This window comes from Mobula birostris, chromosome 5 (genome assembly GCF_030028105.1).
Source record: "Mobula birostris isolate sMobBir1 chromosome 5, sMobBir1.hap1, whole genome shotgun sequence".
Classification (NCBI taxonomy): Eukaryota; Metazoa; Chordata; class Chondrichthyes; order Myliobatiformes; family Myliobatidae; genus Mobula; species Mobula birostris.
In genome coordinates this window covers 76,481,354-76,496,121 of record NC_092374.1, presented here as the reverse complement: position 1 = coordinate 76,496,121, position 14,768 = coordinate 76,481,354, and the positions used below count along the sequence as shown (strand labels likewise).

The 14,768-nt window shown below is 45.2% G+C and overlaps 1 protein-coding gene across 2 annotated transcripts in view; it reads left to right on the top strand.

The window, feature by feature from the left end:
- The window catches only part of cntln (centlein, centrosomal protein), a 529,511-nt gene that overhangs the window by 284,441 nt on the left and 230,302 nt on the right, over window positions 1-14,768 (top strand). For both annotated transcript variants that reach the window (XM_072258219.1, XM_072258220.1), the window contains one exon: window positions 14,415-14,505. In XM_072258219.1, the coding sequence (XP_072114320.1) occupies window positions 14,415-14,505 (91 nt within the window). The remainder of the gene's footprint in view (window positions 1-14,414; window positions 14,506-14,768) is intronic.

Genomic DNA, 14,768 nt, shown 5'->3' with positions numbered 1-14,768 from the left:
GCAGGATTGCTCTCCCACTCTTCGTCCCTGTCTAGCCCTTCATGCACATGTCGGGACAAAGCATCAGCATCAATCTTCCTGCTTCCCGGCTGGTACTTCAGCCTGAAATCAATGCAGCCAGCCACCGATGGCCTGTTGCATCCAATTCGCCGAGGTCAGGATATAAGTTAGGGGATTGTTGTCTGTCCTCACCTCAAACTTGGCACCATAGAGGTGGTCACTCAGCTTATCCACCACAGCCCATTTCAACGCCAGAAATTCCAACTTATGCGTGGGATAGTTTTTCTCAGAGGGTGACGGATTCCGGCTGACAAATGCAACAGGTCTCAACACGGTGACCTGATCCTGATACAGGACACCCCCTAAGTCCTCTCTGCTGGCATCCGTATGCAGTACATATGGCAATTAGCGTCTGCAAAAGCCAGCACAGGTGCCTGGGTTAGCATCTCCTTCAGCGACTGAAAGGCCTCTTCATATTTCATATCCCACCTTGGTCCAAAAGGCTGCGAAGGGCTAAGATACTCTTTATCCTCCTCTCCTTTTGTCCTCTGCCCTTTCTTCCTCAAGGGAGGGTAACCACACAGAACCTGATTCAATGGTGACTCACCTTTGCGTAACCCTTCACAAACCTTCGATAGTAACCACAGAACCCGAGGAACGAGCGCAAAGTCTGGAGCTTTTGCCAGGTGATCACCACGTCTATCTTAGATGGATTTGTAGCTACGGGCCCAACATAGTTAACAGACGTTTGGCAGAACTGGCACTTGTCCAGGGAACGTTTTAACCCTTCAGCTTTCAGTCAGCCCAGCACCTTCAGCAGCCTCACTCATATTCTTCCAAGGTGGACCCAAACTCTATAAGGTCATCCGGATACACCAATATATCAAGCAAATTCATATCCCCCACCGTTTTCTCCATGACCTGCTAGAAGGTTGCAGGGGCTCCCGATATGCGCTGGGGCATCCTTTCAAACCGGAAGAATCCCAGTGGACATAAATGCTGTCTTCTCTTTGTCAACCTCGCTCATGGGGATCTGATAATATCCACTTCTCAAGTCCAGCACACTGAACCACTTTGCACCATTCAGACAGGCCAGCACATCTTCGATCCTTGGGACTGTATACTCGTCAGGGACAGTATGCTGGTTCTGAGTCCTATAATCCACACACATCCATACCTTCCCACTCTTCTTTCTGGCCACTAATACTGGGGATGCAAAAGGGCTTTGGGACTCGGTGATGTTCTCGGCTTCCTTCAACTTACACAAATACTGCCGAACGTCCTCCATCTCTGCAGGGGCTGGTTGCCACGACCTCTCTCTGAACATCGTGTCCTTGGTCACCCGGATAGCGTGACATGTGTTCTTGGAACAACCCACATCAAATTCGTCAGTAGAAAAGACACCTTCCAACTTCAACATCTTCTCTACCAACCTCCTCTTCTAACCTGTAGGAACCAGGGAGTCCCCGAAGCTGAATGACTCAATGGTCAACTTTCCCTCTTTTTCCAATAGTTTCTCTCCAGCGTGTCTCACAGGGACACTAGACATTACTGTCACTGGGAAAACATGCACCAGAGCATCCCCTGCTTGAAGTTGACCTCCCTCTTCACAGTGTTCCTGACAATCACAGCCATCCTGTTCGCCCGTACAACCGAGGGCTTCTGCAGTTTGGGCCTCACCAGTACCCCAGCAGACTCCTCTTCGTGGTCTTCCGGAGCATCCACCAAGAGGGCCTCGCCCTCGGGCATTCTGGGAAATTTGGGGTTTCCCATTACTCTCGCTACTTCCCCGGGCCGTAACACAATTGGCTTGGACTGGGTGAACCACACAGTCCCTCATCTAAACTCGTTATCTGGTCCAATGCAGCCATGCACTTTCTCAAAAGCAGCTTGAAACACTGGGCGAATGGACAATGTTCTCAGGAAGCTCTCTCCAGCTTTCTCTTTGGAGGCTCCCACGAGCCTCCTCAGAATAGGAATGTTGGTCCCCACAAGAATTGAAACGCCGCCCTTCTCAACGGGGTCCAGACAAGTTAGCACTAATGTATCAAGGGCCTCAGCCACTCCCACATTGGCCTACAAAAGCTCCAGCCTCACTGATAAATAACCACCATACAGATAATCACCTGCACTAAGACCCTAGATCTCTAGTGCACTGAATAGCATCAATGTTAAATATGTCAAATACTGGTTGTAAAATGAACGATACCGGAAAGTGACCTGCGACCCTGTGTTAAGTATGGCTCTAGCATAAATACCCTCTATCTGTAGTGATACACTGGAGCTTGGCCCCACTAAGCCTTCAGGAATATGGTTCTTTACTTTAAGGTGTTTCTTGATATGTTGTTGGGAATGTGTTCCCCCGATATGCCAGGTCATCCTCTCACTGGGTCTCTTTTAAGTTTTCCCAGCGACTCTCTCTGCTTAAGAACCCAGGGCCTCACTCTCTGAACAGACAATAGTAACAGTAATAGGCAGTAGTAATAGTAACAGACAGTCCCGGCCGCTCCCCTTCTTGCGTGACTCCGGCTGCTAGCAGCCCTCTGCATAGTCTGCTCCCTTAGGGGATAAGCCTCCCTATCAGCTCTATCATATGGTGGTGGTGGGGGGCGGGCTCATACCCACTGATAACAACTGGGACATCTCTGTTCTCAACTCTGCCACAATCTTCACTGCCACTCGCTGGGGTAGGCTGTTGCTGGTCACTTCACCACAACGGACCACTACCGAGGACTATACCCTGCTGACAGTAGCGTTCCGCACCTCCGACGCATTCTCCTCTTCTTATACTTCTCTGATCAGCCCAACAAATGGGGGAAAGGGGTCACATCTTACAAGACAGTCAGAGACTCCAAGCGATCAGGTCCTGGGACTGGGCGTCCTTTGCTATCCGGTCCATTCTTAATTAATCCACCTCAGTGGCCCCCCTGCGCCACAAGCAATTTAGCTGCTTCTCCAGCCGAAAGATGTAGGCAGAAAGCTTCTCCCCCTTCTGATGCATGTTCTGAAACCCCGCCATGAGCTCCTTTGGGCTTCCTGTCATGCCAATCACATTTTCCAGTGCTCCCATGTAATTGGCAGCCTTGGCTAGGGGGCAGCGGGACTTTACGGCTCTCACAACGTCAGCACTCAAACTTTTAACCAATTGCTGTTGTTTTACGTCACCAGAGCACTGCCACTCATCTAACAACTGCGAGGTCTGCTCTGCCCAAGCCTCGTACTCCTCTTCTCCTTTAGTAGTGGGCTTCATTCCTGAGAATAGGCGGAGCGTACCATAGCTGGGACTTTGGACCTGGGCATTTTTTCCATTTATTTGCCAGAGAGGGAAGGGCGAATACTAACTCAGAATTCTTACTCTTCCCTGGGAGACGGGGACTAATTAGACATTTCAAATCCAACCACTCCCTCCCCTCACTGCTCAGAAATGATAGAACCCTGTCTTTGAAGTCTCCACCCCCAGGTACAGGAAACTCGACTTGTGATTTGGCCTGCTCACCTACACTCTCCTCCTCCCTGGAAGTATGGATAGTCCACGCCCCCCCCCCCCCACCCCCATCTGGAGCACCAGGCAACTCCACTGCTGTTATGTCAGGGCTAGTTTGCAGTAAAATGAGGTCTGTGCCTGCCATTTTATCAAACCTCTGCCCCACAATCGTAACTTTGCAGACAGCTTTAACAGTACTTAACAGGCGAATTAGCAATTCATCCGGAGTATGAATATCTACCCCACTCAACATGCACGCATTAGTTACCAGTAACCCTGTGGATACACACCACCGCTCCACCCTGGCAGCATCCATATTAGCACAAACTTAAAAGATACAACCCACTGGTTCAATGCTCAGGGCAATCACACACTATCCAATGAAATCAATCCTGGACTGATACCCCCACAGTTGTAAACTCAGTTTTGGCCGGCGGCGTTAGTCTAGGGGAAGAAGGTCTTCGGCCTTGCCAAACTTGTGAAATCTCATTTGTGTGGGTGCTGCATGATATTTTCCCCTGTTATAAATCAGTACCACAAAGTAACGAACAGTACACCATATGCAATTAAGCAATTTAGCTTTATGATTCTTAATTTGACTAGAGGGTTAGTAAAGAATACAAAAAGAAAAGGGCCGATTTTAATGCAACAATCTAATGTGCACTGTGGAGCTCATGGTTTTCCCCGCTGCTAGTTCTTCATTGATTTTCCCTGGGTGGCATTGACTCCCGGCCCCATTCCACATCTACTCTGTCCTGCAGCCTACGGCCTCTCCATTCCAGTATCTTCTTTCTCCATCTTCCACTGAACAAAAAGACTGCGAATCCCTGACTCTCAGGCACACAAGAAAGAAAACACTCCTTTCATTGGACAGCGCACATTCCAAAAGCGCCCGTTATCTCCAGTGATAACCCAAACATGGCTGCTACAGAGAAGCCATTACAATAGCAGTGAAACCTTTCTCTGGGCATTACATTTCCTTCTTCCTTTTGACTAGATTTGCCACTTCTCTTGTCAACCAACATTCCTTCACTCTACCATCCTTTCCTCACCTCATTGGGTCAGTCCTATCTAGAAGTCCAGTAAATTCTTCCTCAACAACCTCCAGAATTACGTTGTCCATTTCTTTGAGTACATTTGTTCCCAATTTATGCTCCCAACTTCCTGCTTAATAGCATCATAATTTACTCTCCCTCAATTGAATGCTTTCCAATATCAGCTGCTCCTATCCCTGTCAAGGCTATAGTAAAGGTCATGGAATTGTGGTCACTGTCTCCAATAATATCTGCACATATATACTGCAGTAATATTTAGTACATGGTTTTTAAACCAAAATTCACCAAATAGATATTGCAAGTGAAATTGTATGGTGCTGCACTAATATATAGGAATCTTGTTTGCTTCTTGACTTTGGATGGTCAACTGAACAATTATGATTGCACCTCAGCTTTTATTTTGATATATAAACATAAAGTAGGAGTAGGATTTGGTCACTTCAGCCTGCCCTCTTTTAATTCAGATTATTGCTTGACTGATTATAACCTCTACTCTGCTTTCCAGTTTATTCCCACCAAGTGCTCTGTAGTGAGGCAGTTAGCATGTTCTCCTCACACAATATAGGTCCCTAGCTTGAACTTAGGGGAGCATAATTTTAGGCGTGGTACAGTAGCATAGCAGTTAGCACAGTGCTCTTACAGCGACCTGGGTTTTATTCCCACCACCATCTCCAAGGATTTTCTGTGTTCTCCCCGTGACCGCATGGGTTTTTCTCCGGGTGCTCTGGTTTCCTCCCACGTTCCAAAGTTGTACTGGTTATTAGGTTAATTGGTTATATGGGTGTAACTAGGTGTCACTGGCTTGTTGAGCTGGAGGGATCTGTTACTGTGATGCATCTCTAAATAAAATAAAAATCCCTTTACCCTGTTTCATTGAAGCAATGTGTATTCACTCAGTTTTAGAAAAGATAGCATTTTTAAATTGAAGCAGTGCAGTGAAGATGTGCAACTAGCATCTTGTAAAACATTCTTTGGTCATTATAACATTAGTGTTTGTAGAATCTAACTGCTCAAATTATCTCTGCTTTTATGACTCTAAAATAGCAGCCAAGATATAATACCTCATTAGTTGTAAAATGTTAAATGCAAATATTTGTTCTTTGTTCAAGGTGTTGTCTACTCAACGCACAGAAAAGTTCTAATATTTGAGCCCAAGCTAGAAATTCTGTTTCATGGCACAAGGTTTAAATGGCGCTAATCATTAGTACGATCATGAAGAATTAGTAAAAGCTATCATCTTCGTTTATCGTGATACTGTGTGAAAGTTCTTGTTGGGAACATTCACTTTAAAATCTCTCCCCTTTGTGGAAGTCATAGTCATGCCGCACACTATGTCCCATCACTTTCATGGTGACCATCAAGTACCGAAATAAATAAAGTGCTGGAAGTCACACAGCATTTCTGACTTGAAATGTTAGTTCTGTTTCTCCTCCCAGAAATTTGGCCTGCTCTGCTAAGTATTTTATCCAGCATCTGCAGTTTTTTAAATTTTTTATCCATGAATATTAAACTTGTTTACCATCACTTGTTCTGTACACTTCATAGCTCAGTGATTCAAATATTCATCTAGAGCAGGGGTTCCCAACCTGCGGTCCTAAAGGCCCCACGGTTAATGAATAGAGTCTATGCATAAAAAAAGTTTGGGAAACCATGAACTAGATGGTTTTTAAATGTACTGAGAATTGCAGCTTCCACTTCCTCAGGCGGCCCTTGTCAGATTTGAGCCACCATCTAGGTGAAAAAAATCATCTTCGTACCCCTCTAAACCTCCTGTCCCTTATGTTAAGCCTGTGCTATCTGGTTTTAGGCTGGCCTTGCCTTATTTATCTTCACCAAGCTCTCAGAATTGATCCACCATTAGACCTGCTAATTCACCCATGACTTCATCACTTTTAACAGTAAATTGTTCTAGAATTTCACCTTCTCCCCCTCACAAATTCTCTATTTACCGTATCTTACTTTTTAGTGAATACTGATGAGATTATTCAATAATTTAAGACTTCACCTATATTCTCTGACTTTATGCATCGATTGTTGATTTGATGCCTAATCAGTCCTAACCTTCCTGATAACCCTCTAGAAATGGGCCTTCCCTTAATTTACATCCCATCCTTTCCAAAACTACTTTGAAACTTAGAGTCGCAAACAACAGGAATTCTGCAGATGCTGGAAATTCAAGCAACACACATAAAAGTTGCTGGTGAACGCAGCAGGCCAGGCAACATCTCTAGGAAGAGGTGCAGTCGACGTTTCAGGCCGAGACCCTTCGTCAGGACTAACTGAAGGAAGAGTGAGTCAGGGATTTGAAAGTTGGAAGGGGAGGGGGAGATCCAAAATGATAGGAGAAGACAGGAGGGGGAGGGATGGAGCCAAGAGCTGGACAGGTGATAGGCAAAAGGGATACGAGAGGATCATGGGACAGGAGGTCCGGGAAGAAAGACAAGGTGGGGGGGAACCCAGAGGATGGGCAAGGGGTATATTCAGAGGGACAGAGGGAGAAAAAGGAGAGTGAGAGAAAGAATGTGTGTATAAAAATAAGTAACATATGGGGTACGAGGGGGAGGTGGGGCATTAGCGGAAGTTAGAGAAGTTGATGTTCATGCCATCAGGTTGGAGGCTACCCAGATGGAATATAAGGTGTTGTTCCTCCAACCTGAGCATGGCTTCATCTTTACAGTAGAGGAGGCCATGGATAGACATGTCAGAATGGGAATGGGATGTGGAATTAAAATGTGTGGCCACTGGGAGATCCTACTTTCTCTGGCGGACAGAGCGTAGGTGTTCAGCAAAGCGGTCTCCCAGTCTGTGTGGGGTCTGGCCAATATATAAAAGGCCACATCGGGAGCACCGGACGCAGTATATCACCCCCGCCGACTCACAGGTGAAGTGAGTCTCCCCTTCCTCCACCAATACTCTGCAATCCCATCTCCTTCAGATCCCATCGTCAGCTCCTGGGTCCTCAGAGGCTCCATCTTCCTCTCACCCCAACCCTCCCCTCTCCATTGACACCCCCAGCCTCCCCCCTCCCCCCTCTGATCCCAGCTGTCATCCGTGCCGGGTCTTTACCATCCCCTCCGACCTTCAACTGTCAGAGGCAGAGCACTCTGTCCTCAGTAAGGGCCTCACCTTTGTCCCCCTTCGCCCACACCTCAGCGAGTTCTGTGTTCGCCATGATGCGGAATTTTTCTTCCGCCGTCTCCGTCTCCGAGCCTACTTCTTCGGCAAGGACTCTTCCACCCCCACCGATGACCCCTTCTCCCGTCTTCAACCCTCCTCTTCTTCATGGACACCCCGCTCTGGTCTTCTGCCTGCTCTGGATCTCTTTATCGCTAACTGCCGACGGGACATCAACCGTCTCGACTTCACCGCACCTTGTCCCCATTCCAACCTCACTCCTTCGGAACGCTCTGCTCACCACTCCCTCCGCACTAATCCTAACCTTATTATTAAACCGGCCGATAAGGGGGGTGCTGTTGTAGTCTGGCGTACTGACCTCTACCTTGCCGAGGCACAGCGACAACTCGCGGATACCTCCTCTTATTTACCCCTCGATCGTGACCCCACTAAGGAGCACCAGGCCATTGCTCCCACGCCATCACCGACTTTATCTGCTCAGGGGATCTCCCATCCACTGCTACCAACCTTATAGTTCCCACACCTCGCACTTCCCGTTTCTACCTCCTACCCAAGATCCACAAACCTGCCTGTCCTGGCCGACCTATTGTCTCAGCTTGCTCCTGCCCCACCGAACTCGTTTCTGCATACCTCGACACGGTTTTATCCCCCCTTGTTCAGTCCCTTCCTACCTATATTCGTGACACTTCTCACGCTCTTGAACTTTTCGATGATTTTAAGTTCCCTGGCCCCCACCGCTTTATTTTCACCATGGATGTCCAGTCCCTATATACTTCCATCCCTCATCAGGAAGGTCTCAAAGCTCTACGCTTCTTTTTGGATTCCAGACCTAATCAGTTCCCCTCTACCACCACTCTGCTCCGGCTAGCGGAATTAGTCCTTACTCTTAATAATTTCTCCTTTGGCTCCTCCCACTTCCTGCAAACTAAAGGTGTAGCTATGGGCACCCGTATGGGTCCTAGCTATGCCTGCCTTTTTGTTGGCTTTGTGGAACAATCTATGTTCCGTGCCTATTCTGGTATCTGTCCCCCACTTTTCCTTCGCTACATCGACGACTGCATTGGCGCTGCTTCCTGCACGCATGCAGAGCTTGTTGACTTTATTAACTTTGCCTCCAACTTTCACCCTGCCCTCAAGTTTACCTGGTCCATTTCCGACACCTCCCTTCCCTTTCTAGATCTTTCTGTCTCTGTCTCTGAATACAGCTTATCTACTGATGTCTACTATAAACCTACTGACTCTCACAGCTATCTGGACTATTCCTCTTCTCACCCTGTCTCTTGCAAAAGCGCCATCCCCTTCTCGCAATTCCTCCGTCTCCGCCGCATCTACTCTCAGGATGAGGCTTTTCATTCTAGGACGAGGGAGATGTCTTCCTTTTTTAAAGAAAGGGGCTTCCCTTCCTCCACTATCAAATCTGCTCTTAAACGCATCTCCCCCATTTCACGTACATCGCTCTCACTCCGTCCTCCCGCCACCCCACTAGGAATAGGGTTCCCCTGGTCCTCACCTACCACCCCACCAGCCTCCGGGTCCAACATATTATTCTCCGTAACTTCCGCCACCTCCAACGGGATCCCACCACTAAGCACATCTTTCCCTCCCCCCCCCCTGCATTCCGCAGGGATCGCTCCCTACGCGACTCCCTTGTCCATTCGTCTCCCCCATCCCTCCCCACTGATCTCCCTCCTGGCACCTATCCGCGTAAGCAGAACAAGTGCTACACCAGCCCTTACACTTCCTCCCTTACCACCATTCAGGGCCCCAAACAGTCCTTCCAGGTGAGGCAACACTTCACCTGTGAGTCGGCTGGGGTGATATACTGCGTCCGGTGCTCCTGATGTGGCCTTTTATATATTGGCGAGGCCCGACGCAGACTGGGAGACCGCTTTGCTGAACACCTACACTCTGTCCGCCAGAGAAAGCAGGATCTCCCAGTGGCCACACATTTTAATTTCACATCCCATTCCCATTCTGACATGTCTATCCACGGCCTCCTCTACTGTAAAGATGAAGCCACACTCAGGTTGGAGGAACAACACCTTATATTCCGTCTGGGTAGCCTCCAACCTGATGGCATGAACATCGACTTCTCTAACTTCCGCTAATGCCCCACCTCCCCCTCGTACCCCATCTGTTACTTATTTTTATACACACATTCTTTCTCTCACTCTCCTTTTTCTCCCTCTGTCCCTCTGAATATACCCCTTGCCCATCCTCTGGGTTCCCCCCCACCTTGTCTTTCTTCCCGGACCTCCTGTCCCATGATCCTCTCGTATCCCTTTTGCCTATCACCTGTCCAGCTCTTGGCTCCATCCCTCCCTATCCTGTCTTCTAATATTTCAGATCTCCCCCTCCCCCTCCAACTTTCAAATCCCTTACTCACTCTTCCTTCAGTTAGTCCTGACGAAGGGTCTCGGCCTGAAACGTCGACTGCACCTCTTCCTAGAGATGCTGCCTGGCCTGCTGCGTTCACCAGCAACTTTTATGTGTGTTGCTTGAAACTTAGAGTTATGGTTACTAACTCCAAATTTCCTCTAACTAATTCTCAAATTACTTGCCCAGCTGTGTTCTTTAAAATTGGATCCAGTACTGCCTCTCCTCTTGTAACATTATCTTCAAAAAGCTTTTCCAGACATATTTTTAAAATTCCATTCTCTCCAAGGCAATCCCAGTTAACTCTGTGGAATCCCCTGTTACTGTATCCAGTTATTTCACCCCTCTAACCTTTGCCCGTACAAGACCATAGGACAAGAAGTTATAAAGGCAGAGTTAGGCCATTTGGCCTATCAATTCTGCTTTGCCATTCAATCATGGGTGATTTATTTTTCCTCTCAACCCAATTCTCTGGGCTTCTTCTTGTAACCTTTGACACCCTTACTATATACAACACTGAGATTCATCTCCTTGCAGGCAGCCACAAAACAAAGAAACCCAAAAGAAGCCTTTTTAGAAAAAAGACAAGCACTCAATGTGCAGGGGGGAAAAAAACTCATGCAGACAAGAGAAGTTAGCAAATAACATTCAGAACTGAAGTTCACAAATGTAAAGACATGGCCACACAAAGCATCATCACTACAGCCGATCTTGGAGCCTGTTAGTTACAGGCCACAGACTCTAAACCTTGCAGAGCAGTGAGCTGATCTGGCCTATACTTCACCTCCGGCCTTGACACCCTGACCTTTCTAATTTACCTGGCACTTAAATTGACCAAACCTCATGTCTTTCCTTGTTCTCAGGCCAGGGCCCAGTTCCCACTGCCTTGCATTGCCCCCATTCACCTCGTCTCAGCTCTGCCACATCGAATTGCCTCCAAGTCCGTTCCAGCAATGGCCAAACATTGTTCCCTGCCCTCGGCCCGGGCCCTGCCGCTTCAATTTGGCACATACCCACAGCACCACAGCCATCCTGCATCTTTGAGTCTTCAGTTCACACCGCAAAAGTGTCTGGTCATCCAAGCAGTTCAGTAGCTCTGCTCCAAAAGGGAAGTTGCAGATTATTGATGGCAGTGATTGTATCTGAGAAAAAGTGTGATAAATGCAGTAACTTTTTGTTCTGTTTGCTATCAATAATTCATCGTTGTGCTTCACCAGTGCCATTTCCTGCTAGAAAATCTGGGCACTCAGTGGACACCATGCTAGCAGAGCAGATGCATGATGCAATTAGTTAAGGCTTTGGTGTTTGGAGTTCAAGTTCGACATCATCTGTAAGGAGTTTGTACGTCCTCCTTGTGAATGCCTGGGTTTCCTTCCATAGTCAAAGACGTACTGGCTGGTAGGTTAATTGATCATTATAAATTGTCCCGTGATTAGGCTAGGGTTATATCGGAGGATTGCTGGACAGCGCGGCTCAAAGGGTTGGAAGTCCCTGTTCTGCACTGTACCTCAATAAATAAATAATCTTGTGCCAGTCAGACCTGACAGAGTTTTGCCAATTTCATTTATTTAAATGGAGAGAAATAGTTCAAGGGAATTGGATAAATTTATACTGAATTGCTTAAATTATCTAAGATGAACTTAAACTTGAGTCCTCTTTTATCTAAATATTCTTAATTCTAAGTGATTATTTCCTGTTTTATTTTTGATACTGTACTTTTTATAGTTGGATTGTTCGTCTTTTTTCAATTTTTGAATATATTTTGTCTATAATTCTTTCCAAAAGTCAGACATTCACAACCACATTTTTAAAATCGATTTTAATAGTCAGTTTACTTTGCTTAGTTGACAGTCGAACCCTTTGTGAATGAAATAAAAACAAAATCCTGGAAGCACTCAGCAGGTCAAGCAGCATGTGTGGAAAGAGAACCAGTTAACAATTGTCACCCCATATTGGTCACCCCATAGATGTTGGTGCGGCTGAATTTAGAGTAGCAAGTCCACCAACCCACAAGAAAGATATCAATAAGATTGAAGGAGTATAGAGAAAATTTACAAGGGTGTTGTTGGGGTTTGAGAGCTTGAGTTGTAAGGAAAGGTTGAATAGGTTAGGACTTTTTTGCTTGGAACATATGGGAATGAGGGGAATTTGATAGAAATGGACACAATTATAAGGAATTTAGAAAGGGTAAATGCAAGCAGGCTTTTTTTTTATTGAGGTTACGTGAGACTGGAACCAGAGGTCATAAATTAGGGATGAAGGCTGAAATGTTTAAGACGAGCAGGAGGGGTATCCTTTTCACTCAGAGGGTGGTGTGAGTTAGGAACGAACAACCAGCGGAAGTGGTGGATTTAGATTCAATTTCAACATTTAAGAGGCTTGGTAAGTTCATGGATGAGAGATATGTGGAGAGCTATGGTCCAGATGTAAGTCTATGGAACTAGGCAGAATAATTGTTCAGCACAGACCAGAAGGACCAAAGGGCCTGTTTCTGTGCTGTCGTACTCAATGACTCCACCTTCATGTGCCTGGAATATGCTATTATATGTGGTTCTATATTGGGCCTTATTGGGCCATCCTGAAATATAAGTCATTCAGGTCATTTACAGAAGGTAGAAACACTGTTATGCCTGAGAGGCAAACTAAGACAAGACCTGAATTTGTAATTTATAACCATGTCATATATGAAAGTCTGTAGATGAACATTGCCAATGATGCCTTAGTCATAGAGAGCTTTGACCAAGGGTTTATTCTAGATTTTGAGGAAATGTTCTTCAGGTTCAAGGGCAACATATCAGGTAACATTTGGGGGATAAGAAAAATGTCCCCCTGAGTGTGCATTGTTTAAACCAAATAGGTTTATTATTCTCTTTAGCTATCAAGGTGATGACACAACCAAAAGAAGCAGGTTATAATGCTGCTGTTTTAGCTCTCCAGGAGCACAAGGGAATTTTGATCCTTTCTTGACCTTGGAAACTTGAACACAATTCTAAAATGGAAAATGGATAAAAAAAAAATCTGAAGTTATTTTCTCTGCTGCTGTTATTCAGGCAGAATCCTCCAGAGGTACATCTCTATCAAAGATACGTATTTTCAGATAGCCATGCGAAAATTACATGAAAAGCTGGTGTGTACTTGAGTGGCTGGTACATGCTGTTACTATACAGTATTGCTATAAACTTAAGCTTATCAATACTGAGCCTGTGAGTTGCAAAAACTACAAGCTACTGCTTTGATACATACACCCTACTTTGAAAGCTGATTCATCAGGCACATTATTAGACAGGAATCAAGATACAGGTACCTTGACATTATTTGAAAACCAAATGATATTTGCCAGTACTTGCCTGATTATTACCTAATTGCAATAGGTCCTCAAAGAAAACTTATACTCACAAAATGTCTTAACAATTTAACATTATAGTGAGTTTGATCAGTCTGCAGTCCCCTGTACATTATCTGTGGAGCACAAGTTTTATACAGAGACTGTGACTGTTTACTTTTGAGATGAGATGGCTGAGGGGAGGTCTGGTAAAACAGTGATGGATCTGGACAGGGTTGGACACTCTTTGCTTTGGTGGCAAGATCAAGGACTAGAGGTTATAAAAAATAAAATAGAATTAATAATGTTATGAAGAAAAACTTATCTGCGCCTGTTATTGAAATTTGGAAAGTGCTGCCTGCCTGCAGATGGGCTGAATGAAGGCTCCATTGAGGACAAATGTGCTGTGAGGAAAATTTGTAGGTCGATGCAGATTAGAGACATCAAGTTGCTTTTGTTGAGACATGGCACTGTCACGGTGAGCTAAATGGCATCCTCCGATGTTGTAAGCATTCTGTGATTCAAAGAATGTTGAACCCTCTCAAAAGTATCATTGGAAATCTTGCAATTGTTCAGAGTTTATATTTTTTATAGGAATTTAACCAAATTGTGTATTAGAAATTCCAAAAAGATCAAACTGATCATGGTAAATGGGTTGGTTCAATCATAAGTTCATACCTCACCAAGGAAAGTTATAAAAATAAACTCAGCAGATTTGATCATTTATCTGCTACAAGGTCTAGTCTGCGAATAAATTTGATTTTCGGCATGCTTCATTGTTAATACTTTATAATTAATCACAATGTAGTTGTAAAGCAATGAATGTAGCACAGTGGCTTTGTGATAAGATAAACATGGGCATGCCAGATGGATCCAGACAAGTTTAAAACTCATTTGAGAGGAAAATAACTGGTATGCGGTGGGAAGGTATCTAAGAAAGATTGCCTATGATTAGCAAATCAGAAAGATCCTGGAATTTATTGTTCCTTTATGATGTGTGCATTTTCACTCCAAGTTCTCACGCTGTTTGTTGCTTCTTTAGGCACAGTCAGAAAATAAGAAAAATCAAGGATATCAATTGTTTGGAATAACGAAGTCAGAAGCAAAAGTTATGTCACAATTTCATTCTAAAGGTAAAATGTGTCCTTTACAGATTATTTGAAACCAGCAAGTTAATTGATTTTTAAAAATTAAAATGCCTAATTTTGTATAATATTTTCTTCTGAAGAATGCATGCTCCATGTCGTGTTGGGCTTGGCTGTATTGTAAAGGATTACATAAAAAAAGATTCCTTTATGTTACTTTGATGTTGGAATTGCATTCCCCTTTGACATGTAATGGTGAACACTCCACTGGAGTACCCTTTTACTTTTTATTGTCTGATAAGCGAGAGGAT